This window comes from Neopelma chrysocephalum, unplaced genomic scaffold (assembly GCF_003984885.1).
Source record: "Neopelma chrysocephalum unplaced genomic scaffold, ASM398488v2 Primary Assembly neopelma1_60, whole genome shotgun sequence".
Lineage (NCBI taxonomy): Eukaryota > Metazoa > Chordata > Aves > Passeriformes > Pipridae > Neopelma > Neopelma chrysocephalum.
In genome coordinates, this window is record NW_020897715.1 from 14,712,479 (window position 1) to 14,739,586 (window position 27,108).

Genomic DNA, 27,108 nt, shown 5'->3' on the forward strand with positions numbered 1-27,108 from the left:
TAGCCCTAACCAGGCTAGGTTCCCTGGCTAAGCTCCCTGAGCAGCGGAGGACACAGAAAGCTGCCCTGTAACTCCTCAATCACCAAGATCAGTTTCTGGCAAGTACACACACATTTCCCAGCGCACGGAGCGGGCTGTGGCTCCGGCAGGTTTGCAGCTTGGCAGGCGCCATGCCCCCCACAGCTCACCAGCGGGAAGCGTTTGGGTGGAAAGGGACCCCCGGGGGACTTGTGCCTGTCCATGCGGGGCGGCAGCGCCGGCAAGACCCGCGGGAAACGGACAGGCCGGGCCCTGGGGCGGCCACGGGGGACACAGGGCCGAGGCCCCGCAGGGGCAGCGGGGCGGGTGGCGGGCAGGGCGCCCGGCGCGCCCCGGCATGGCGGCGCCGAGGCCCGGGAGGAGCTCTCCCTGGCCGCCGCGGAAGGAGCCCTCGCTCCGGCGATGGACGGCCGGGGCAGCCGGGGTGAGCCCCAAGGTGAACCCCAAGATGCACCCGGGGCATTACTCCCGCCCACAGCCCCTCCCTCCTCCTCCCCCCGCTGCCCCGGCCCCTCCGCGCCCCCCCCTGCCGGGATGGGCGGGCGCGGCTCGGCGGGCTGGGGCGGGGCTGTTGGAGCGAGGCTTCTTTATGCGGCGGGAATCCGGCGGCGCTCGGAGCTTCGGGCGGTTGCGGCGACTGAGAGGAGCGACCCCGGCGGGGGTAGAGCGGGGCGAGGCGAAGGAGAGGAGCCGCGAAGGAGGAGGAAGAGGAAGGCGAGCGGCGGCCGGGGCGCTGCTATTGTTCCGCACCTGCCGCCGGCAGGGACACGTGGCGCCGCTGAGCCCCGCTCCTCGCCCCCCGCCGCTTGACCCGCACGCAGTCGCCCGGCACCATGGGCAAGGGGGTGAGCGGCGGGGACCGGGACGGGGCGGGAGGTGGGAAATCCAGGGAGGAACCGTGGTCGGTGCCCCTTTCCCTTCGACGGGGCTGTGCTTTGTCTGTGCCGGGCTGGGGCGGCCACGTCGGGTGCGAGGGCGGCAGCGGCCGTTCGAGGGCGGCGCCGGTGCCGCCTGTCCCGAGCAACGTGCCCTGGCGGCCGCCGCGGTCCCGCCGCCGCCCGAGGGAGGAAGAACCGGGTCGAGGGCGGGGCGGAGCCCGGGGCAAGAGGGGGGTGGCTCAAACCCCCTGGCTCCCCCTTAAGGCCGTGTCCCCCCGGCAAGGGGCCTCCCGCCTGCCCGCCCGCAGCCCCCGGGCTGGTGTTATCTGGTGGCCTTGTGGAGCTGGGGAGGGAGCGTGGCTGCTGCCTTGGCTCCTCAGAGTACTTTAGACTTCTTGAGACACGAGGGCCCCGGTGGGAGGGAAGACGGGGGAAGGGGAACCGTCAGGATTATTAGGCTAATTTGCCTGTTGGTAGCAGTAAGGATGTGATGGGAGATGGTAGCAGGAGGAAGGTGGGCGCCCCTGACGTTATCCTGTTCATTGGAGTGATAAATCGTCGCAGAAGGCTGTGCGGCAGTTTCTGCCCTGTATCAGCCCTTTATCTACCTTACAGCCCACGAGGAGAAGTCGTTAATTTAGTTTGTATGTTTTAACTAAATAAAGCATATGTGGAGGCTGTTGGAAACGGACAGTAGTGGAAGGCTGTTGGAAACGAACAGTAGTGGCTGTTGAAAGTGGACGGTAGTGGAAGGCTGTTGGAAACGAACACCACTTAAAGCTGGATGTCGTGATCAAGCACATACGTGTGTGAAGAAGAAACAACTCTTGACTTGCTCCTATTTCATTTTATGTTTAAAAACTAGAGGTTTAAAAACTAGTTTCTAGGTTGTATTGTTTGGATGTTTGTTTTTTCCTCTTTAAATACTTCCCTGTGTATCTTGTATAGTTGGAGGTGTGTGGACTTACGTTTACAGAATATTTCACAGAATATTCTGAGTTGGAAGGGACCTACAAGGATCAAGTCCAGCTCTTAAGTGAATGGCCCATACAGGGATCGAACCCACAACCTTGGTGTTCTGAGCACCATGCTCTAACCATCTGAGCTAATCTCAGGCTTTACTGAGGTTTAGACACATTCCTGTAAAATTCCCTAATTTCTCTGCTCCTCGAGGAGAGGGTGACCGTGTGGGGCCATAAGACAAAGCAGTGTTAGTGTGTTCCCTGCCTACAGGTGTTCTGTGCTTCCTAAGCGCTGTTCAAACATTGACTTGACTTTGTATTGTCCTCATCTGTGCAGTACAACAGTGGCAATGTTGACATAACCTCATGAATAGGAGGGGAGCTGCAAGAAAGAACACGACTGTTACTCGGAAAAGGGGGTTGAGGACAGTGTGGGGTGGGTTTTCAGCATGTGTGTGTGCATGTTTTTGTTGGGGTTTTTTTTAGTGATAATCTTTTGATGCTTAGCAGCCCAGCCTGATGTATGTCAGTCCAGTAGACAACAGGCAATGTGCACAATAAGAGTTCACTCAGGAGATAAAACACTGAGGGGGGATTTGGGGGTGTTGGCAGTATTATGAATCTTCTTTAAAGCATCAGAGAAGCCTTAGAGTGTTGTGTGTGTGTGTTTAGGACTGTAGTGCAAAAGGCTTCAGGGACTTAGTCTGCCTTGGCAGGACTAATAGGAGGTACAAATGCTTTCTCATGTAGAAAGTTGTTAGCTGTCTTGCTTCCATTTCAGATTTCGTAGGTTGCATGGATAATAAAGCAATTAGCCCAGAACTGAAGTACCAACACAAGGGATAATTCAGTAGGGATAATACGGCTGCCTCATGCTTTCTGGTAGCAAGTCACAAGATTTGTTCATTTAGCAGTGAGAATACATGCAGATAATTAGGGATCCCCTGAAAAATGGGGTTGTGAGAGAGCAAGGCTATGAAAAAGGTGGTGTGTGGATACAACACTGAACAGTATGTGCCTGCCCTGAGTTAAGGTGGCTTAAAAGGAAACTTCTTTCCCATGGGAGCATGGGATGGAAGAGAAAATAAGAGCATAAGTGTGACAGAACAACTTTCTTCTCTCTGTGGCTATGAGGAGAAACTGAGCAGAGCGTCTGTTTTACTTTAAATGGTAATGGGACAAGGGGAGGGCCGTCAGTTGCCTGGGTATGCTGTTCAGCCCAAAAAGCAGATTATCCAAGGGGGTGTGTGTAGTGAAGGAAAGCACTCAGGATTTAATTTCTGTTCAGAGCTGCCTGGAAGCTACATGTCTGTAGACAGCAGCATGTTTCACTCCATCTCTCTCACTGCACAGACAATAGCTCACAGTCATTGGTATATGCATTGGGTTAGTTCTGGAGATCCGTCCTACCTTATAGCCTACAAAGAGAAGTCCTTAATTCAGATCGTATCTTTTAACTAAAGAAAAGCGTATGTGAAGGCTTTTGGAAACAGTAGTGAAGACTTTTTGAAGCTGAATGTTGTGATCAAGCAGCCTATGTGGAGCAGAAACACCTCTTGGCTTGCTCTGATTTCCCTGAATCCCAGTTAAGGGTTTTTTCCCTGTCAGAAACTAGGAAGGCTTGTTGTATAATGGACCAACTGAGTGGCAATTATGGAAATCAAAGCAATCCTTATCTGGTGCAATTAAAAAATTTTAATATATTATTCTCCCCTCCCCTCATTTTTTCATTCCTTTATTACTATGGCTATTTTATTACATTGACTTTTTATTACAGTGGTTAGAGGATAGTCCTTTTGCCAAAGAAAACCCTGGGCCTAGTCAACGCACGTTTTTGCAAAAGCAGTGTAATAGGATGAGGGGTCTCTGGCAAGTGCTCTGTACAACCCACAACAATCCTGACCTGCTGAAAACTGCAGGTCATGCTTCACCCAGGCCTTTCCAAGGGGTAGCCTGTCACCGTGTCATCTAGGGTAAACTCAGTCCAGTCCACTCATCTTCATGTATTTGTCAACTACTAGAGATGTCTGGATTTACAGTAAAGATGCACTAATATTACAGGCAAAGAAGTGAGGGAGGTGACTTTCCATAACTGGCACAGCATGAAAAAACCAGGATGGGCTGCTCAGCTGCACAGCAGTGGCATTTGGAAAGCCCGCTCTGCACTTGGTTCAGCTCCCTGACAAGTAAAGATGTTTGTCATAATACCCAGAGAACACTTAAGATGTGTGGGTGGTCCTGTTTTTATCCTGGTGATGGAAACCCTCATAGGGTTTAGATCCTTTCTCGGGGAGGAGAACTTGTCCATCTGTGATTTGGGAAGCAGCAATCTTGCACAATAAGCAATTACTAGCTATGGAGTAAAAACTGCCTTGTACTGTCCTTGATGTTGAGAGTCTGTTCAATTGATGCAGTTGATTAAATTTTTGATTCAGGATAGGAAATTGAACACAGCTCTTGGGAGGGAGTAAGAAGGATCCAAAGAAGCCATTCGCATCCCTTGCTAAGATTACATAGGGTCATGGAGTGGAGTTTTCAGTCAATAGGCATAGTCCATTTTATGACACATCTGGTTAATATATTTACTGAAAACTGTCTCATGAGGCAGCAGGAGAGTAACTTTTCTGTTTTCTCTGCGCAATTGATTATAATGACATAAGTAGTAGAACAGACCAGGCCTCCAGGGATGGCATAATTTATTTTGGCTCTTACTTGACGTTTCTTGTTGGATTAAGTGATCATAGAATAGGGTACTTCTAAGCTTGTCTGCTGATTTGTACCCTTCCCGTTTCCTGGTCAATCATGGCTTGTGTTGAGAACATCAGGTATGAATGGCTCAATTAGTCCAGAGCGGAAAAGCATAAGCTGTATCTGAAAGACAATAGGATTTTCTGGAGGCTGTATAAAACTTCTTACACTGGTGTGTACAAATGTTTTGCTTAAGCCAGTGGAAAAAAAAATAAATCTTGCATGGAAAAAAAAAGAAGCTGCGCTGTTTTATTTCTCTGGCAGTTTTGATGAGTCACATGGGTTAAGTCAAGTAACAGGGGTGACATTTCTGATGAGACAGACCTTCCTTTGTGTTCAGGCTCTGTGATTAAGTAACGGTAAGATGTGATTCTGGAGTACCATAGGCCTTCTTCTCATTGTACAGCAGGAAAAGGAGGGGAAAGCAGGGAAATCCTACAGCGCTGAGGTGGGATGAAACTCTCTTTCTGGCAACCCAGCCAGCACAAGCCTTTGTTGAACAGATTGGGCTCATCTTGCTGGAAGAGAGGCAATGGCCCTGGAGGCACAGAACAGGGGCAGGACTTTTGACTCTGATTCGTGTGTCAAGTTCAGATTTGAATGATGGAGCAGGAAGTTCAGACTCTGCATGAAATGATCCAGTAGCAAGAGCTGAAACTGATTCTCCTTACTTTTCTGTAAAGCTGAGATGTGGTACTAAAGAAACAGAAGGGAAGATACTATGCTTTTCTCTCTCTCTTTTTTTTTTTTTTTTTTTTTAAGCTGAGGAATGCTGAGCTCCTCGGTAAGATGGACTCCATTAAGACCCAAATACTTGGGTGCTTAAAGAAACAAGTAATTCTGTCAGCTCTTTGTTCTGACTGCAGCTGATTGCTGGGTTTTTTTGTTCTTTTTTTTTTTTTTAAAGCAAATCATGCTTGAACAAGGGCAGTGAGCCTTCTCATGTTTACCCACTTGTAGATTGTTTCAGCTGCAACTGAAAAAGCTTAAACATTCCTGTATTCTTGGTTGTTCACCATTGTCCCAGATAAGCTGAGTGACTCCTTCTCACAGAAGTTTCAAAGAACCAGGAGGTTTTTATATTCACCTGCAAGAGCTTACCAAGCTTTTCTGGGGAGAAGGGTGAAGCTGAAGGTGACAGAACCCTAGTCAAGCAAGAAGGCACTAGCTCCTTTGCCTTCATTAAAAATCATTTCTCATCTCAAGCAGTAATCAGGAAGCATGTGTTTTGTGCAGGACTGTGTTTGGACTTGTCTGCCATAGCTCTAGAAGATGTCAAAAGTCATTTCCTTCAGAGACTGAAGGAGAGAGATGCTTCGTGGTGACTTTTTGTGAATTGCCCTGTGGCAAATTCTTGTGATGCTGGAATGTGAGGACCGTGCTCGTTTAAGTATGCTTTTTAAAGAAGGGAAATGGGAGTTTAGGTGCAGGGAAAAAAATGCAAGGAATGCTGTAGCTCTGTCCTTTTCCTATACCAGTGGAGGCAAATAGCTCGGCTCTGCTCCACTTATTAAAATCTGTTTCCATTGTGCAGTTCTGTAGTTGCATGCAAGGATATGGGACATGCAAAGCCTGCCTTTACTGAATAGGGTGAAAGAGAACTTCTGTGCATGACAAACGTGTGACTGGCTGCAGAGTGTTGCACACAGAGGTTTCTCAGAACAGTAAAAACCCGTGTCTAGATGTGACTGACAGGTTCTTTTAGACAAGTAACAATTTTTTTTTTCTTTTTTGTGTAGTTTCACTTTTGGTTTTGGTTTCTACTTCTCTCGGAGTTGATAATAAAAATTTCCTGTGCTTGCTGCTGAACAGGACAGTTCTTGGATCCTAACAATAGTTCCTGTGTCCAGATAGCTCTTAGGAATCCAGTTTGCGGTTTGAGATGCTCATGCAAATATGGAGCAAGGCAATGCCTTTGAAACCTTTTCTTAATCTTGTTAAAGGTTTGACTCTGGTGCCACTAACTGCTGTTTCATCTCAGAGTTCTTCTCGGGGATCTTATTTGGGTGAAAATCTCATCACTTAAAACTTGACAGGGTGTAGGGAAGTAGTAGGCTCTACACAGAAGGGAAGAGAGAGTTATCTTTTTAAGTGATGTTTATGTGCACTAAGTCATGATTTGTTTGTCCTTAGATGCTTGTTTACTCCATTATGACAAGATCTAAATCTTTACATCATTTCATGTAGAATTAACCATAATAAAAGTGAATGAAAGTCCTACTGAATAAAGGGGTTGTGAGCAAATCATTTGCTCTGTGAAGTGTGAGCGGGACTGAGCACAGATTGAATCTGCAAAAGTGTACTGCTGCTTTGTATACCATTCTTGCTGGTCAAACTGCCATAAATTGAAAGCAGATTTGTTGCATAACCAGCCAGCTAGTGTGCCAAACTGAGAATGAAAGTGTTGGAACTTAGCCCCCAGATTCGACCAGCCAGAGATACCACCTCGTACTTATCTTCAGTTGATTGGCTGCTCCTCCTCACCAGGGGATGTGGAGGACTCAGAGGGGGGAGGAGAAGTTAATGCCTTGGAGAAAACATACCTATGCACTCAGGAATTGGTTTCTTCTGCTCTTCATCACTTTTTCAGCTTGAGCTGGGGCTTGAGTGTCAAGACGGCCTGAATAGCTTGCTTTCCTCCTAGCTAGACTTGCACAATGTCTGGCTATAATCTGTGTATTGGGGATGATGTTGAACAGACTTGTCTGCTCACTAGCTCATTTTTTTAATTTACTGAAGTGGCATAACATTCATAGAATCATTTAGGCTGGAAAAGACCATTAGAATAATTGAGTCCAAGTGTTAACTCATCACTGCCAGGTCTACCACTAAACCATGTCTCTGAGTGCCACACCTACACATCTTTTAAATACTGCCAGGGGTGGTGACTCAACCACTTCCCTGGGCATAGTGTTCCAGGGTTTGACAGCCCTTTCTGTGAAGAAATTTTTCCCAATGTTCAGTCTAAACCTCTCCTGGCACAACTTGAGGCCATTTCCTCTTGGCCTGCCACTTCTTACTTGGGAGAAGAGACCAACCCTCAGCTGGCTACAACCTCCTTTCAGGTAGTTGTAGAGAGCAATAAGATCCACCCTGAGTCTCTCTTTCTCCAGACACCCCCAGCTCCCTCAGCTGCTCCTCATAGGACTTGTGCTCTGGAACCTTCACCAGCTTCATTGCCCTTCTCTGGACAGTCTCCAGCACCTCAATGTCTGTCTTGAAGTGAAGGGTCCAAAACTGAACACAGGATTGGAGGTGCAACCTCACCAGTGCCCAGTACAGAGGGACAATCACTTCCCTGGTCCTACTGGCCATACTTTTTCTGATACAGGCCAGGATGCCATTGGCCTTCTTGGCCACCTGGGCACACTGCTGGCTCATGTTCAGCCACTGTTGACCAGCACCCCCAGGTCCTTTTCCACTGGGCAGCTTTCCAACCACTTTCCCCTAAGCTTGTAGTGCTGCATGGGGTTGTTGTGACCCAAGTGCAGGACCCAGCACTTGGCCTTATTGAACCTAATACTGTTGGCCTTGGCCCATCAATCCAGCCTGTTCAGCCCTCTGCAGAGCTTCCTACTCTCCAGCAGATCAACACTCCTGCCCAACTTGGTGTGCCTGAATACTGGCTGAGGGTACACTCACTCCCCTTGTCCAGATCATAAATCAAGATATTTAACAGGACCAGCACCAATACTGAGCCTTGGGGAACACCACTTATGGCTGGCCAACAGCTGGATGTAACTCTCTTCACCATTGCTCTCTGGGTCCAACCATCCAGCTGGTTTTGTACCCAGAAAAGAATGCACCTATCCAAGCCACAAGCAGCCTGTTTTCCCAAGAGAATATTGTAGGAAACAGCTCAAAGGCTTTACTAAAGTTTAGGTAGGCAACTTTTATAAACTATAATAATTTTGTCTGTCTGGCAGTCTTGTGTGCATACTTCATGTCTACTGCTGTAGAATTTGACAGTGAGATGTTTCTAATGATGCTGTGTCTTCTCTTGCAGGCTGGAAGAGACAAGTATGAGCCCACTGCTACATCAGAGCATGGCGGAAAGAAGAAGGGGAAGAAGGAGAGGGACATGGATGAGCTTAAAAAGGAAGTTCAAATGGTAAGAGTGTAGGGCACAGAAAGAGCAGCCTAAAGAACATTTGCTTTGCCCAAAGCCTTGTGCCTTATGTGACTAAAAGAAAAGAGTTAGTGTGCTGACAGCATGGTGTAACTGAAGGCACTGATCCCCCTTTTCCTCCCCAAGCCCGACATGCTGCAAATGTTTGAGCATTAGGATGACCACACAGTAGACCCTGGAAACATCACTTCTCAAAAGGCACTTCACATAGAACCTACGTTTCTGCTTGCCTGTATTGACCGTAGCACAGTATAGTTGTATTTCCTCACCAGGCAAGCGCGCTCTGGGTAGCAGCATTACAAGCTTTATTGTGCTGTCATGTGAGTGGCACTGCTGTTTTCATTCCAACTGAGGAGTTGAGGCTGTACAGCTCCATTTACTGCTGGCCTCTGCTCAGAGTGACCTCAGTATTATTCCTTCTAATCATGTTTGAGGCTGTAAGGGGTGTCTCCCATCCTTATCTCTGAATGCTGGATGATGCTATACATCTGTCTGTGAGCATCTGGCTTAGATCTGCTCTCCTTGAAGGCGATGCGGGTTTTGTTTCTGTTCTGTGGATTTGAGACTGTGCTTTCACATTTTTGGCCCCTCAGGGAGAGGGGATACTAAAGATTGCTCCAAGATGAGATTTTGTGTTCAGTAGCCATATGAACTTAAAGCATCTGCTCCTCCAGTAAAACCTTCTGAGTGAGGCACTGCTCTGCACCAAGTCGATCCAACTGAAAAATAGCCTTTCTGTGAAAAGCAACCTCTCAGGGGGACAACACACTTCTCCCGAAGTAGTGCTTATCTGGCAGCACTACTTAAAAATGTGTGAAATTGCAGGCTTCATCTTCTGTACATTCCTACCTTCCTTCCCAACTCCTTTTCTTTCCCCTCCTCTCTCACCCCCCAAAAAAAACCCCACCCGCTGAGGCTTCACACAATCTGCTGGGGGTGTAAAGACTGCACTGAGATATACTAAGACATTTTTTAAAAAGCTGTCACTTTGTACGCAAATAGTCACAAGAACACTAAAGGTGAGACTGTGCTGAATTGTGGAATGCGCTTGAGATTCTCTTCACAGGGAAGATGAGCTGGAGTCTTGCTATCTCACCAAGTTGTTACAGATGGGAAACCTGGGGTGTGGGATGGAATTGCTGAGCTCTTGCTGATGAGCCTACAGGTACCGATCATTTCTCTCCCAACTATTTTTTGTCTTTCAGGATGACCACAAGCTGAGCCTTGATGAACTTCATCGTAAATATGGAACAGACTTGAGTCGGGTAAGTAGACATTGTTTTCCTGCCCCCCTTGCCCTCCTCTGAAAAGAAACATTCTTGACTCAGAGCATTTCACAAAAGGAGGTCTGAGTGGTCTGGTTTCAGTGTGGTGGTGTGGTTTTTTGGTTTTTTTTTTTCTGTTTAATCTCCCCTCCTCCAGTTAAGTTTCCCAGGCTTCCCAGAACTGTTGAATTCACAAATACTTCTCTTCATACTCCCACTGTACAACCTGACTGCAATACTGTTGTGACTTTGCTTCTAACAAAGTCACTGTTATCTGCCTCTGAATTGTTCAAGGTCAAGTTGATTCTTGAATTTATTTTTTTTTCCTGAGGAGCACGTAATGAAGACAAATGCTTGTTCTGTTGCAAATAGAGCCTAGTGAGCTAGCACATGCCCAGAGACTTAATGATGGCTAATAGCAGTTAAAATTTTGCCTTCCTGTAGTTAGAGGTATGCAAATGTCCAAGGCTACCTCCAAGCCCGGTGCAGAAGCACTGCAGTGGTTTTACACCTTTTGCTTTGCTTAATGCATTTTTTGCATGAGTGCTTATAGCATCAAGTTTGCTCTTTACAACAGCACAGAGATTTGCATTTTTGTGTCAAAGACCTTGGCTTCTGAAAGCCGAACTTCCTGGAAGATTGTTCCAAAGTGTCATCATGGTTATGACCCTCAGCTTTCACACTTGTTCCGTAATTTGATAGGATGGATTGCACTGTGCTGTTCCTCAGAGCTCAAAGTCTACTGCTGTAGCTTTCTTGTCCTGACCTTCTTCAGTGTTGTAGCCCCATGGCCTGCAGGCTCCTCAAATAGCATTCAGCATCCTGTAGCTCCTCTTTTGGCATTCAGGTTTCACACCCTGCGCTTGTGTTGTGGAACCCTGGCAGCTGTGGACATCTGTTAGCAGCTCCTTGTGACTGTGGTACACCTTGAGCAAATTCAGAGCTACCTTCTGTGGTCAGTCTTGCCACAATGCCTAAAAAAAGAAACCTCTCTTGTAGGGTTTGACTTCTGCACGTGCAGCTGAGATTTTGGCTCGTGATGGCCCAAATGCCCTCACCCCCCCACCCACCACTCCTGAATGGGTAAAGTTCTGTCGGCAGCTCTTTGGAGGATTCTCACTCCTGTTGTGGATTGGTGCTATTCTATGTTTTCTGGCTTACGGCATACAAAGTTTGATGGAGGAGGAGGCCAACAAAGATAATGTAAGTAAAAATGTTGTTTTTTACCTCAAAGGCAGGCTGAGCAGCCTGTTTAGCTCAAAGCAGATTAACTTCCTCTAAGCATTCCGTCCAGAAGCTTTTCCCATAAGCACGGGAAATTCAGTGTGAGAGCTTAACATGTCTTGGAGTGCTTCCACATAATGAAATGAACAGCCAACTTCCTTTGTGTTGTGTTAACAACACTAGCTTGTGGATGGCCTTTGTGTACAAAATGTACAGAGACTGCAAGTACCTTCGTGCTTGTAATGGGGCACTTAAATGCCAAGCAATTTATCTGGACAAGCTGGAAGCCTTTCAGGCAGATCGTCCTCTGACTCACTTTCTCTGCTCTTTGTAGCTGTACCTGGGTATTGTGTTGGCAGCTGTGGTTATCATTACTGGCTGTTTCTCTTATTACCAAGAAGCAAAAAGTTCCAAGATCATGGAGTCCTTCAAGAACTTGGTGCCTCAGGTATGGAATAACTCATTTCCCTGAGGTCTGCCAAGCCATAGTTTTCTCGAGGTTATTAACAGTTTTAAATATTGGCTTCAGATGCAAAAGGCCTGGCTGTTAGTGTGGGTTACTAGCTCTTAATTTCTATGGGTCTATGAGACTCCTTCCGCTTTATGCTCCAAGTAATTATGCTGATAGGCCAAAGTAGTTCCTGAAACCCTGTGAGTTCCACCAGCTTATTAATGATCATAGGACACTTTCTTAATAGTCTGGGGAGCTCAGTAACTGGTGTGATAAGCATTATAATTTGGATTCCTTCGTGGGCAGTCTATAACATACCTAACTATCAAACTGTCACCTGGGGAGCAAGGAGCTTTAATATCAAGAAAACAAAAAATAGCTATTTTTCTTAAATAACATACGTATCAGATAAAAACATCTTAGTCCAAGTAGAAACCTTGCGGAACCATATCACAACTATTTTAAGGTACTCAGATCTTCTGAACTCTTTCTTTTGACTTGCTTTTGACATAGATTGTTTCTTCACTGTCTTTCAGCAAGCACTTGTAATCAGAAATGGTGAGAAGATGAGCATAAATGCTGAAGGTGTTGTAGTTGGAGATCTAGTGGAGGTGAAAGGAGGAGACAGAATTCCAGCTGACCTTCGGATCATATCTGCACATGGTTGCAAGGTACAGCAATGACAGGGTGTCTGGAAACTTCATTCTGAAGGAGAATGAATTAGTCTGGCTTTGAAATGTCATAGAATGTCTTCTATGCAGTGAATGGGTGGGGGAGTGGAAGAGAAGGGTGGGGGATGTGCCTAGTGTTTCATCTACTTTTGTTGCTGAAAGCATCTGCCTGCTTGTATATGACAAAGTACTCTCTTTTATGTAGGTGGATAACTCCTCACTTACTGGTGAATCAGAGCCTCAAACCAGGTCTCCTGACTTCTCCCATGAGAACCCACTGGAGACCAGGAACATTGCCTTCTTTTCCACCAACTGTGTGGAAGGTATGTGACTCTCCTACTTCCCTGATGTATTAGCAGTGATTGAGATTGAACTGTATAGGTAAACAATGCGAATACACCATGAGTTCAGTGTATTAGTTGGTAGCCTACTCCTACCGTGCAAAAGCAGGCTTGAAGTTCCTAGCAAAGTCTGTGCCCGTTCCAACTGCACTACTGTAGAATGGGCAAAGACTCCACCGCACTACTGGGTTTTTTTTAAGTTTCTTGCTTCTCCTAGAGGGGCAGCTATGTGGTGTGTCTTTGAGCCTGCCTGCCTTATTACAGCTGTGTTAAAGTGCAGATAACGTAATGTAAACCAAAATGGTTAGGTAAAGCTATAAGAAATACTAAGCTACTGCAGAAAGCAGGAACATCAGTCATATCTGGCAGAACTTTGCAGCTCTGAGAATGGTGGTAGGCAGTCTTTGCACTGAAGCCCACCCAGCGCATCTCTTCACCACCCTCAGGGTGGTGAGCTGTGACTGGTTTTGTTTTCTAAAATCTGTCTCTCTTCCAGGCACTGCCCGTGGCATTGTCATTAGCACTGGGGATCGCACTGTGATGGGCCGTATTGCCAGTCTGGCTTCTGGACTGGAAGGGGGGAAAACTCCAATTGCCATGGAGATTGAGCACTTTATCCACCTCATCACTGGTGTGGCTGTGTTCCTGGGTGTTTCCTTCTTCATCCTTTCACTCATCCTTGAGTACACGTGGCTGGAAGCTGTCATCTTCCTCATTGGGATCATTGTTGCCAATGTTCCTGAAGGGCTGCTTGCAACGGTTACGGTGAGTGAAGTTGGAAAAAAAGATTGTATTTGTTACATATGTGGTTCTTAAAGAAGTGGAGTGCTTCATGCTCAGTGTGCATTCACAGAGGTAAACACTGTGAGTGTGTAGGGCTCAGCTTTGAGTTCAGCGTACTCAGACTAGTTGCTGAAATAAGTGTCGAGTTCTGCAGCAATTTACCCAATAAAGATGCTTCCCTAAGTCAGACCTGCACAGAGGCTTGGCAACGTAAAGCTGAAGTGAGCAAGACCAGAAGTTCTGGACTTGTCTTGCCTTTTTCTGTGGCAAGAAAGGGCCCTCCTGTTACAATTGTCAGGGTTTCTACACCCACATGCACACGAGCCCTTCCAACACTTAAGGCATGGCAAAGCATCCAGCAAGCTTCATTCTAGTCCCAGCTTTTGATCTGGGACCTGTCAGAGGTTCTTTACAAGTTTGCTTTCCTAAGGAGATGGTGAAAGTATCTAGGTGTGCTTAGGTGTACAGAGAGTGGTGGTGGACAAGGCTAGAGGCTTCCATGCAGCTTTAGGAAGCAGAGCAGCAACCGAGCCAGGCAATGGACGATTGGAAGCTGGAACTAGATAAGAGCTTCTGGCAAGAAAGGGGTAGCTGGAGCTGCTCACTTCCTACACCAGTAAGTTGCAGCCCTATCTCGAGAGCTATTTTGGGTCATCTCATATGTGGCCTGCCTTCACCTATTTTGAGAGTTCCTCTGATTAGGAGGTGGCAGCTTGAACTGAAATGTTAGTCTGGGGCTTGTAATTTCCTTCCTAATGCACTGAGAAGCAGGAGACTGAAGCCTTATGAGTCCTTTTCTGAAGGTTTTGTGATGAGGAAAGTGTGTTATTTAAACATACCACCTGAGCCCAAGTGTTGCTGTTTATTTTGCAGTGGCAGGGTGAGCAAGAGGTTAGGGAATCGCTGCAGGGCGTGTAAGCTGGTTGTAATTCCATGTGCACGCTAAATTGGATAGCAGTGTTATTACTGCACAAGTACATATAACCTGTCATCTTCTTTCTTGTCTCCAGGTGTGTCTGACACTAACAGCCAAGCGTATGGCTCGTAAGAACTGCTTGGTGAAGAACCTCGAAGCTGTGGAAACCCTGGGTTCCACATCCACCATCTGCTCTGACAAAACGGGCACTCTGACGCAGAATCGCATGACAGTTGCGCACATGTGGTTTGACAATCAGATTCATGAGGCTGATACTACAGAGAACCAGAGTGGTAAGACCATCTCTTTGCACTTAAAGCATTTCATTAAAAAATGGCTTCTTCTGGAGCTGCCTGCGCGCTGGTACTTCTAAGAACCTGCATTTATAACTCTCCAGCCCAAGTGAAGTTCACAGTGCAAGGACTTGTAACATATGATCTACAGTGAGCATAAAAACTCTTGAAATGACACATAGAAAGCTTTTCACAGTGCCACATTTCTGTTTAATCCTTTAATTCCATATAACCTGCTTTTTGCTCAAAACTACTCCATTGGAATTTGAACCTCTTGAATGTTCAACCCTATATGTTTGTTCTGTACGTAGAAATAATTGCAACGTACTTAACTATCTTTGCCAAAATGTATCTGATTAAATTGCTCAATCTGAAGTCTGCTGAAAGTGTGGACAGCAGAGGTGTTGACCCTGATAATAATTACGTGAGGCTGGACATAGATGAAAAGTTCCATGTGGAACTAGATGGCTGCCTTTGGACAAGGGTTTTCCTGAAACATCCAGGTGGTGTTTGCAGAGCAGTAGCATGAATGTGAGACTTTAACAGGAAGTGTCTCCTTGATATTGATAAAATTCTGAAATCTCAGTATGCTATGCAACTGGGAGAGTTACTTACCTCTCCAGAATTCGTCAACCAAACTCAGGAGTTTCCTAGCTGTCATCTACCTTGTGAAATGTTGTTCTTGCAACACATTGTTAGCATAAACATTTTTTCAGTGGTGCTGCTGCACCCTGTCCCAGACACTCCAAAACACTGTGCTTGTCTGAACTGCTTTAAAAAGCTGCTTTACTTAACACTAGTGCAAAGCAACAAGCTATAAATAGCTCTTCAGAAGCCCTCAGACTGGCAATGATTGAATAAACCTAGATTTCTCTTCATGGAAAGTACGTTAGCTTATCAGTTAACAGTCGGTTCAATTCATCTCCCTTGAAGCCAACTTAAGAGCTGGCATGGGAGAAGTAGTATCTTTATTGAGAAGTACTATCTTTATTTTAGCTTTGTTCCTTTGGGAACTATTTCATCCAGTTCCTGGGTTGGTGGATAAAGTGAGGCAAGCTGGAGGTAGAACCCAGCATTCCTTACTCAACCCTCTCTGGGTGAATGTTAACCTGTCCAAGATTCTGTAGCTTTATCAGCAAGTCTTCTGCTACTGCTGGATGCAGCCATTACTGGAATCTTGAAAGGAGAGTGTTCTCTTGCACTGTTGCTATTTCACCCTCTGGTCTTAAAATAATCAGCTGTTCATCAAGTACCTGGGAAGGGAGAAGGAATGAAAGAGATGTTTCCTGTTTCTGAAGTAAAGGCTTCTTGCCCATAAGTGTGTGAGATTTTGCACTTATGTGTTTGGTTGTTTGTTTTTTTTTTTTCAAGGGGGAGGCTTTTTGACGTTTTCCCTCTGCTTTCAGGTGCTTCCTTTGACAAGAGCTCAGCCACTTGGAGTGCTTTGTCCAGAATTGCAGGTCTCTGTAACCGTGCTGTGTTTCAGGCCAACCAGGAAAATGTACCAATTCTTAAGGTGAGTTTCTAAAAGAGGTTTTTGTCCTGTTCCTCACCACTGCTCTCTCATAATCATAGTGAGATTACATCCTGCGGGTCACAGGAACCTGCAAAGTAGAGGTATCTGCCACTTTTCATCTTTTCTGCAGTCTAGCACTCTTAGAGAAGGTATACTCCGAGCAGCGGAGATGAGACTGGGAAGACATTTCTCCTACAGCAGACTCCCTGCCATCCACTGGCATCTACACTCTCTTTGGGAGGTCAGATACTTCAGACAGTGCTAGGAAAGACCAGAAGGCTTTCCTAGGCGTTTCCCAATATCTGGCTGTTCCAAGAATTGCTATCTCTGCACTTAAAAGCTACAAGCACCTGGTCCTGGGATAAGTAGACATCAGAGCTGGGAGAGCAGCAGTTGTGGGAGAGTGTCTCTAGCTAGTCTGTTCTCACTGGCAAGTCTTTTTAAGCTTTTGCTGGTTCAGTACTGGTGCAAATACTGGCATAAGACCAGTTCACATTCCTGATTCTGAACTGTGACCCAGCCAGGGCTGAAATTAATTGTACAGTGCTTATAATCTGTCAAATATTAGTCATGTTGCTTAGTAAACTTCTTCCCGAGGGTGTTCTGATGCTGTGGTAATAGAGATGATGGAAGAAGCTATTTTTTCCCAGCACTCCTCTGATTGTATCTTAGGTCTACAAAACAGGACCTGAAGTTAGAGACCTGAAGTTCTTCCTGTCTGAGGAAGGCCTGGGGAGAGGAGGAGTTTTGAGAAGTCTTTAGATGCCAAAAAGCAGCACAGAAATGAAAAAAAAATTAAAATTCTCATATTCAAAGAGACCAGAAGGGCAAGAAATATTTGGTTTTAGTTGTGGCAAAGGAAACTCCAACAGGACATTGAGCACACACAGATCTCCCGGAGTGAGAACCCCCATCTCCAGTCTCTATTAGTGCTAACCTTATGGGGAAGGGAAGTACGGACAAATCAAATCCCTGCCAAAGGCTCAATAAGCTGATCTTTTACTGTAGCGGGAGAGCACGTACAAGTGTTTCTGCATTCATGTCATAAGTCTTCATCTTATATTTGCTGTTCTTCATAGCAAGCAACTTACATTAGTCCTTCTGAAAGTTTCCCTCTAGCCTCACTTAGGCTGACTGTACCTGATTATGTCACTTTCTCTGCCCTTTGAAAGGGCTTCTTGTGTTTGGCACCAGAAGACCACTGCTCTCTCAGGCTGGGAGGCCTCGTGTTCTGAAATGCAGTGTTTGCAGTACTTGATAATACAATTATTTATTATTTGCAGCCATATCATGTCATGTAGAAGCTGGGACTGGGCTGAGATGAATACACTTTTTTTTCTTTCAATGTCTGATCTTCTGTGGTGAGTCCACTGGGATGCGTGTTTTGATAGTTGTCTCTTTCCTTAGAGAGCAGTGGCAGGAGATGCCTCTGAGTCTGCACTTCTGAAATGCATTGAATTGTGCTGTGGTTCTGTCAAGGAGATGAGAGAAAGGAATCCCAAAGTGGTGGAAATACCATTTAACTCTACCAACAAGTACCAGGTAAGCATGTATCCTCTTGAAGGAGAGCTGCTGTGTGAAGCACTTGTGTAAATTTGCACACAGTGTAACTGAAAACTTGTTTTGGCACCAAAATCTTGTCTAGCTATTACTTGTTTGAACTATGCTCAAGACTATAAATTTAAGTTAACAGACCATGCTTTGTTATACTATGTAAGAGCTTCTGGAGCTGCACTGACACTGAGGTGTCAGCTGCTAACAAAAGACCAGACGTGCGTCTGACCTGTATACCAGTAGTGCATGGAGAGTGGAATAACTTAAATCTTGGAATAGGAAAGAACTGCTGGGAAATTACCTTAACAGGTGCAACTCGGATACGAAAAAGACCACTGTGGTTATACATTAGTGTTACAGAATACATGGATTCCTTAGTTTGTGAACCTCTTTAAGGTGTGGGTAAATGAAAACTAGAGCAGAATATCACAAAATGTCCTGAGCTACTGTAGTCACAAAACACTGAGTGCTTGTGACCTTCACAGCAGATGTCTATAGTACAGTTCCATTTCTTCCATCCATAGCTGTCTATCCACAAAAACGCAAATCCATCAGAATCCCGTTACTTGCTGGTGATGAAGGGAGCTCCAGAAAGGATCTTGGATCGCTGCAGCACCATTCTCATTCATGGCAAAGAACAACCACTGGATGAGGAAATGAAAGATGCTTTTCAGAATGCCTACCTTGAATTGGGAGGCCTCGGGGAGAGAGTGTTAGGTAAGGAAAAGCAGCCTTAATACATTGAAAAAGGTTTGTCCCTCATGTTCCTAAGCAGTCCCCACAGACAAAGTGCAGGGTTACTCTGTTCCTGCACTGTAACCATGGTGTTGAGTCAAGGTCACTTCAGCAAGTCATATAGGAACAGTCCTGCCTTTAATCTTTAATCCAAAAGGGAGCCTGCAGGGTCTTGTCATGCCCAGCATCTGGGTCACCAAGATGAAAATGCATCAAAGCATTTGGGACCTTCAGTCTCTGTGGACCACATGGTATTAGATTTGCTCCACTGCATGTGAACCAAGCTGTGTCTGGGCTCCTAGCAACAGCTATTAGTTATCAGAATACAAGCGTAACTCCTGCCTCGATAGCGCTGGCTAAACCTCTGATGCTGCCCTGTTATTCTTGTGTAGTTGTTTGCAGAAGCAGTAAGTGTTCACTCTCTCTGCCTCCTGATATGTAGGAACAGACTAAATGTGAGTTTTGTGTGTTACAGGATTCTGTCACTTGGCTCTGCCTGATGATCAGTTCCCTGAAGGCTTCCAGTTTGATACTGATGACCTGAACTTTCCTGTAGATAAACTCTGCTTTGTAGGACTCATGTCTATGATTGACCCTCCTCGTGCTGCTGTGCCAGATGCTGTTGGCAAATGCAGAAGTGCTGGGATCAAGGTAGTTTACTTCTGGATTGAAAATTGCCTCACTCTATTCCCAGGCATATAAAGGATTTCCCTTTACTCTCTGTATTGCTGTAATGTGGGTGGATGAAGCATCAATCAGGATTTAAGTAGTACTACTCCAGGCTTAATTTCTAACCTAAATAAAAATTATTGTATGTTAATGGACTGAAAAATGAGTTAAACTCCAAACTGCTAGGGCACTGACAGGTGCAGACAGCATGGTGTCCCAAAGCAAGTGATTTGGCTCAGGGTGTGTTCTGCATGTCCCACAGTACTAAGATAAGAATGAAGCACAGGCTGGAAAGGGAGCTGGCTCCGTTAACTCAGGATTAACAATTTTCCTTGTCTTCTATCCACCTTAATCCATTGCATACTGGTGGTAGGTTACTGCCAGTACCTCAGACTTGTTCTGTGCCAGTGCTCACATGGCCTTTTCAGTCTAAGAGACCCTACCTTTTGGGCAGTGTTGCTCTGCAGTACAGGCAAGGCTTTCATAGCAGTCTGTTTGCATTTCAGGTTATCATGGTTACTGGAGACCATCCGATCACAGCCAAAGCCATTGCCAAGGGTGTCGGCATCATCTCTGAGGGCAATGAAACAGTAGAAGATATTGCTGCTCGACTCAACATTCCTGTCAGCCAGGTCAACCCTAGGTAATGACTGGTGGGAAAAGCCAGAGCTGTTCAAAGAATTAAGCATTTGCCTCTCTCCTTGCCTTGGATAATCTCTCATCATCTTTCCCTGGACATGAAAAGCTTGGCATTTACTTAGCTCAGCATATTGTGGCTCTTTAATGATCATGAATTATGTGAAGAATGCGCTAGGCTGTCTTAAATGTGCATCTCCTGTGTGTGGGAAGTAGTCAAGAGTAAGATTGTAGGTGGGCAAAGGGAGCAGCACTTAGGCTACGTAGAGGAGTTGACGCTAATCCATAGCTACAAGCAGAATAAATGTAAAAATAGAACTCCTTCCTCTTAAGGGTTAATGTTTGCCTTCATAGCCTAGTGCAGAACTGAGGCATCCTCAGAAAATGTGCTTTGGCATAAGCAGGCTGTTTGCAGAATGGCTGGGCTGTCTACATTGCTTAGCTTGACCCAGCCTGTGTTTGGGCTGGAGGGTAGCCATGTAGCTTATGAACTGTGAATAGAGACACCCTGTGAAATGAAATTGCTTGGGGAAGACAAGTACTGTGACTGAATTCCTTTTTTTTTTTTTTTTGTAATTTTTTATTTGAGGATAACTTCACAACCCAGCAATGTAGGCTGGGAATTGCTGGGCTGTGTGACTGAGCAGCTCAGCAGCTGGCTCTAAGGGTGGGGAAGGAATTTCCCTGTCTAAACTGGATGATGTCAAGGGCTGTGTGGATAGCCTCCTAGACCTATAAGGGATGGTATGCTGGGTTAGAGAGATGGTATTTTGTTTTAGCATGCAGGGTACCAAACCAGTCTAAATATAACATTGCGTGCTTTTGTTGCCAAAGAGTGTAAATTAGTCTGAACTGGCATAGTGTGAGCACTCTCTGTGAAGGGCCACATGTAGATCATCAGTCTGTTACAGAAAGGATTGCCTGCAGAAGACTGCAGCACCTCTTGCAATGTTGGAAGCTAACCGCAGAGAGGCCAAGAGCTGTGGAAACAACTAGTCTTTGCCTTAATGCACTTTGGAAAGCTATAGAAAGAATTGGTTTGCTCATGAGGCATTTTGTCTGTTACTTGGCTCTGTTTGTCTTTTCTTTGTGTTCCCCATTTACCTTTTAAATTTTGAGCATCAAACTTCTGTGGAGAGGCTGGCTGGATTAGTATTTAGTCACATCAGGAGTTGGTCTTTCCCAAGAGCATGAAGAGCCATAGTTTTATAAGGCAAATACAGCTAATGAGAAACTTGTTGTGAAGTAAAACATATTATTGTATCTTGTTTGCAGGGATGCCAAAGCTTGTGTTGTTCATGGCTCAGATTTGAAGGACATGACTAGTGAGCAACTGGATGACATCCTGATTCATCATACAGAAATTGTCTTTGCCAGGACATCTCCTCAGCAGAAGCTTATAATTGTGGAAGGCTGTCAGCGACAGGTAAAGAGAGGGATGTAATATTGGAAAAATCCCCAGACATATATATAAACTATCAGCCAGTTCTGCTTCTGAAGAGGCAAGGCTCAAAACTAAGTGCCCTCATATAAAGGGCCAGACTAGATCTCAATCTGTGAACAGCCTTCAGGTGCTGATGTCAGGCTGCTTTACAGTACATAAATATAAGGGTTTGGCAGGAAAACAAGTTCAGTTTGTACTGAGGCTTTTTTATCCTAGGAAGTGTGTTAGCACACTTAATTCTTAAATGCTCTGGATGTGCTTGGGAGAGGAGGTTCAACATGTTTACATGTTGTCCAGCATCTCCTTTGGAGAGAGCAGCATGATTCTCTGATGAGCCTGATCAGAACAGGAAAAGGGTGAGGGGAGAACAAGGAGGAACTGAGGTCTCTTTATAGCAAAGTGAGATAGTTTTTTGTGCTTCATCTCCTGAAAGATAGGAGGAAGCTTTTCTGCTCAAAACCTCTTACATGATGATTTCAGTCTTGCTGTTCCTCTCTTTGTGACTAGGGTGCCATTGTAGCAGTCACAGGTGATGGTGTGAATGATTCCCCAGCCCTGAAGAAGGCTGACATTGGTGTCGCTATGGGTATTGCTGGCTCAGATGTCTCCAAGCAGGCAGCTGACATGATTCTGCTGGATGACAACTTTGCCTCCATTGTCACTGGGGTTGAAGAAGGTGAGTTTATAACTTGGGTGCAATGGTGATGAAATAACATGCTTCAGCAATATTACTTACTGATTCCCTCTGAAATAGTGGCATCTGGAGGACTCTCTTCTATTTGAGCTTGTCTCCGTGACAAGTGTTTTCAAGGAGAGCAGCACTTTCCTCCTCCCTTCAGAGTCTTGTTCCTTTCCATGGGTTCAGCATGACCCTTTGGGATGGATAACAGTAGGAAGCCACTGAGTAACAAAAGCTACTTTGTCCTTTTGCCTAACACGTGACCCTACAGTCATCTTTGCCAGCTGAGTCTGACACACTTTCTTCCCTGATGAAGCAATAACTCTCAAAGAGGAGCAGAACAGAGGGTGTCTCCAGGGGCTCTTGATCTCCAGGAACCAGGGCTTAATATCCTACTGCTGTATGCAGTGAACTCTGCTGTGACCAAAAATGTTGCTCTCTTTAGGTGGTGCTGTGCACGGAGCACACACTCTCACCCTTACATGCAAGAGAACTTCATTTGCTGCACTAGCATTTTGCTTTCCAGTGTTACCACTGAAGCTGTCTATGAGCTGCTTTGCTGCCTTGTGGTGATAAGTGAGTTACCTTGTTCTCTCTCCCTTGCCCCAGGGCGTCTGATCTTTGATAACCTGAAGAAGTCTATTGCTTACACCTTGACCAGTAACATTCCTGAAATCACACCGTTCCTGATCTTCATCATTGCAAACATACCCCTTCCACTGGGAACAGTAACCATCCTCTGCATTGACTTGGGCACTGATATGGTGAATGTCTTTTTTTTTTTTTGTCTCAAGAAGAAATGTGGGTGTTCTTAGGTACCCTAAAGAAAGGACAGATGGAAGGAAAATGCTTAATTACAGTTTTTTCTAGTGTTTGCATTTAAGCAACCATTTAATATTCCTTTAATCTACACTCTCCATCTCACGGCTCTCTTGAGTCTGAGGATCCTTGAGTTCCATATAAGGACAAACTGGGGATGGGGAGGGAGAGGTCCTTTCTGAATACTACAGTTAGGGCTTTTGGGCAGTGCTGTTTCTCAAGCTGAAAACGGGGCAGGGAAGACTCTATACAGTGGAAAATTGAAACGGTTCTAACAGCAGTCCTGCCACCTCCAAAGGTCCCTGCAATCTCCCTGGCCTATGAGCAAGCAGAGAGTGACATCATGAAGAGACAGCCCAGAAATCCCAAAACAGACAAGCTGGTGAATGAGCGGCTGATCAGCATGGCCTATGGGCAGATTGGTAAGCTGCTGTTTTCTCTGGCACCAATTTGAATTCAGTGGTAGCGGGGTTGTACACCATCCTGAGTCAGTGACTGCTCTGCTTATTTTGGTAGGGTTGAGGTTTGGGGTGTGTAAACCAGAACCTCAGGCTGTTAAGAACTTACCATGATTCTTCCCCTATGGCTTATAGTGGTGGCTTATGCAGCTTGGTCCATTGAATCGCTTTCACAGTAATTTTGTTTAATTACACAGTGCTGTAAAGGAACTGGCTGACAACCAGCTCTCCTCTGGTTCAGACTTGTTCAGCAAGAACATAGATCCCATTGTTAGTTTAATTAGAAGTAAAGGATTCTCTCCAGCATATCCCTAAACACACAGTATTAGGAGCCGTGATTAAAGGCAGCTACAGAGACGTGCCCAGTTCACAGGATGGGAACCCATGCTTAATTGCAGCAGACCTTGGGAACCTTCTTGACTGTATTTTGCAAAGGTTGGGGGTGGGCAAGGCTAATGATAATACAAAGGGAGTTTTATCTTGTGTCCTTGAGTACAGTGCCATCACAGCACAGGGCAGAACAGAAGTAACTCTGTACAAAGTTGGGAGCAGAAGCTGCTTAACAAAAAGGTTGCAGCTGAGTTTGATGTTAGTGTGAACTATTTCTATAACTGCTGCTTGGGACACTGAGCCCCATGAGGACTAATTTTTAAGGTGGTTGGGGTTTCCTGCAAACTGCTCTCTGTTATAATTGCTCTCTGCGGTAGCTTCAGTAGCTTCATTAGTTTTATCATTCTTCCTTGTCTGTTCAGGTATGATCCAGGCCCTTGGAGGTTTCTTCACCTACTTTGTAATCATGGCAGAGAATGGGTGGTGGCCTTCTGGCTTGTTAGGGATCAGAATTCAGTGGGATGACCGATGGGTTAACGATGTGGAAGACAGCTATGGGCAGCAGTGGGTAAGTTTTGAGGCACAGCTTAGAGGCTGGCAGTCAGAATACTAACGCCTGCTGAACTGGGTGTGAGCACCAGAGAGCCAAAGGCAATGTGTCTGAATGAATGCTCTCTGCTTTCCTTCCTAGACCTACGAACAGAGGAAAATAGTGGAGTTCACTTGCCATACAGCCTTCTTTGTCAGCATTGTGGTTGTGCAGTGGGCAGACTTGATTATTTGTAAGACCCGAAGAAACTCCGTCTTCCAGCAGGGGATGAAGTAAGTCAGGCTGTCCATGGAAGATGTAGAATTGGACTCTGTGTGTTCTCCAGCACCTAGCATTCTAGTTCTTCATCCCAGCAGTGTCTGAGCATCATAAGTCCTGAACAGACTGGTGCCTTAGTAATGGATAAAAAAGGTCTGGGCGCTCTTTTTCTTGTAGTACTTGCTACAGTCATAGGCCTGAGACAAAGAGAAATGCTGGCTTCTGTTGGCAATGTCTGTGGGAGCTAGCCCACCTCAAAGGACACTGACATACTCCAGCATACAGCCTTGATTTCCTGATCTCATACATCAAGAGATCTGGTGCCATGAACCCCAGCCTCCCTCTGAATTTGTGATGAAAGCAAGTGCTGGTTGACTTAGTCATGAACTGGTGTATCTCCATCTAGAGACATAAAAGACCCTCATGGCAACTGTGCCTGATAGTCCCCACCTGACAAACTTCTGGGCTAGACTGGAATGCCTGTTTCCATTCACTCCCATGTGGCAACTAGGTGTTTTTTAGGATCTCATCTCTGAAGGTACTTTGTCCCTGACTGCGTTCCTGTTTCTTCTAGGAACAAGATCTTGATATTTGGTCTCTTTGAGGAGACTGCTCTGGCTGCCTTCCTGTCCTACTGCCCTGGGATGGATGTTGCTCTAAGGATGTATCCTCTGAAGTAGGTTGCATTATGCTTTTTGTGCAGCAGACTGTACCACAGAACAATAGTGCTTAGGCGGGGAGATGGTTAAAAGTAGTTGGTGAGCTTGTGGAACATGAGACCTAGTCTTAACCCAGAAGAGTTCAGACTGGAGGGTGTGAATGATCCTTTGCTGAAGTGTGGCATACCAGGGTTTTCTTCACTGTATAGAGAATGTTTATGGGGAGCCTGCAGGTCAGTGCCCCACTAAAAATTATCAATACAACTTCAGTACCAGTGTGCTCTAGTACAGCTACCTCTTGTACTTACTTTCATGGAGTATTTTTATGGGTGGGGGGGACTGCACCTGCAAAGAAAGCCAGTTGAAATGCTCTAAATCATAGACCAGATCATTCTTCTGTACTAAAGAACTGCTGATGACATCTTGTGCCTTTTCCTGCCTTTCTCAGAAACAGCCCAAGTAGTAGTCTTTTGAAAGATGCTGTGTAGATGTAGATGACCAGTCAATGCATAATAACTTTCCTAACAGTTGGGGGGGTGCCAACATCTCAAGCTTGCTCAACAGCATTGCAACATTTCATGGCAGCGTTTAGTCTTAAACTTTGAACAGTTTGGAGTGTCATGAAATTTTCATGGCAAAAAAATCCTGGTACATCTTGTGTTCCATTCAGAAATGCTGTCTGGAGTTTGGTGCTGAAATGTGAGCATTTTCTAACAAGAAGGCTGGCCTCTGCCCAGTGCCTGGAGCAGCTGGATGTTAGCATGTGTAAATCATAAGGGTAACAATGCAGTTCCAGTGGGCAAGGCTGTGGGCACAAAGGTTATGTGTACTTAGAGGAAATACTGCTAGATTAATAGGTGGGGAGGGGTTGGTACAGAGGTGAGCAAAGGTGGTATGACACACCTTGTTTTGGAATTAATATACAAAAGTGGATTGACCTATTGCAGCAGAAAACCTGGTGGTAACTCTTGGCTTGGAGGGTTTTTGACTGAACTGCAGCCATGTGGGAGGTGTCACACTGGCAAGCTGAGACGTGCCAGCCTTCCTGCACTTGTATGTGCCATCAAGTCAGAGCTCTGCTAAGCAAAGAGCATCTCTTCAGCTTGTGTCTTCACTGTCTCCTCTCCCAAACAGGCCGACTTGGTGGTTCTGTGCTTTCCCATACTCCCTCCTCATATTCGTGTATGATGAAGTCAGGAAGCTCATTATCAGACACAACCCTGGTGGTAAGAATATGCTGCTCATCTGTGTTTCCTTCCCCACCTCTTCATGCTGCCGAGTTCTCTAGAAGCCTTGACAAAGCTTGAGGACCTCCAAGTACTGTGCAGGGGTGTATTTTGCTGTGTTTTCCCTTCCTCAACATTAATAGTGCAGTTAGTTCAAATTAAGGACTTCTTGCTGTTCCTGCATTCTCTCCCAGTATATGAAAGTACCAATGCACTGAAGTAGGTGGAAAAGACTGAGTAATGCCTGGGCAGTTCTAGAAAGCTGGAAGAGGTTCTATACTGGAAGCTGTAGAACATCAACAGTTTGTCAGGATTTTTTCATTGTGAAAGGTCACTCATTAGCTCAGGTGCTACAGTGCAAGTTTTCAGAGCCTGAAGACAACTGTCGTGAACATCATACTTGGTCTGCCTTAGGACTAACTGTTTTCTCCCTCCTTTTCCTTTAGGCTGGGTGGAAAGAGAGACCTACTACTAAAAAGCGCCTGTAAAACATTCCACGCACAGCCCATGCCACCTCTCCACCATCTCCCCTGTGTGCATACTTCCATCTTTGCAAGAGCAGAACTGTGCCTGGGCAGGAGTGAGCTGAAACTAAAGGAAACATGAAGAAACATGGACTGGAGGAGAAAGCAAGGGGGAGGTTGGGGTGGGGGGGAGTGTCCGACCGTCAGTCCAGGGGGATGAGCGTTTGAGTAGTTTTATGTGCCTTTATGTTTTTGTAAAAGGAAACCGAAGATTTTATATGTGGATTTTTACAAATAAAGATGGATTATAAGAGGATGCCCCCACATGGTCTTAGGTGGATGTTTTTCTCAAGGCAAAAACTGGTTCAGGGCAGCCTCCCCCCTGGCTTAGGGTGTGGTGGTAAGTGCAAG

The 27,108-nt window shown here is 45.7% G+C and overlaps 1 protein-coding gene across 1 annotated transcript; it reads left to right on the plus strand.

Moving 5' to 3' along the window:
- Window positions 1-653: 653 nt before the first annotated feature.
- On the plus strand, window positions 654-27,021 carry LOC113966465 (sodium/potassium-transporting ATPase subunit alpha-1). Its single transcript, XM_027681225.1, has 23 exons — window positions 654-884; window positions 8,634-8,738; window positions 9,962-10,021; window positions 11,021-11,224; window positions 11,580-11,693; window positions 12,233-12,367; window positions 12,573-12,690; window positions 13,205-13,473; window positions 14,502-14,700; window positions 16,107-16,216; window positions 17,624-17,758; window positions 18,295-18,487; window positions 18,981-19,156; window positions 19,681-19,817; window positions 21,086-21,236; window positions 21,762-21,930; window positions 22,543-22,697; window positions 23,051-23,174; window positions 23,963-24,108; window positions 24,232-24,362; window positions 24,923-25,024; window positions 26,142-26,233; window positions 26,680-27,021. Exons 1-23 carry the CDS (start codon window positions 873-875, stop codon window positions 26,706-26,708), a joined length of 3,066 nt encoding a protein of 1,021 aa, XP_027537026.1. The 5' UTR covers window positions 654-872; the 3' UTR covers window positions 26,709-27,021.
- The last annotated feature ends 87 nt before the right edge of the window (window positions 27,022-27,108 follow it).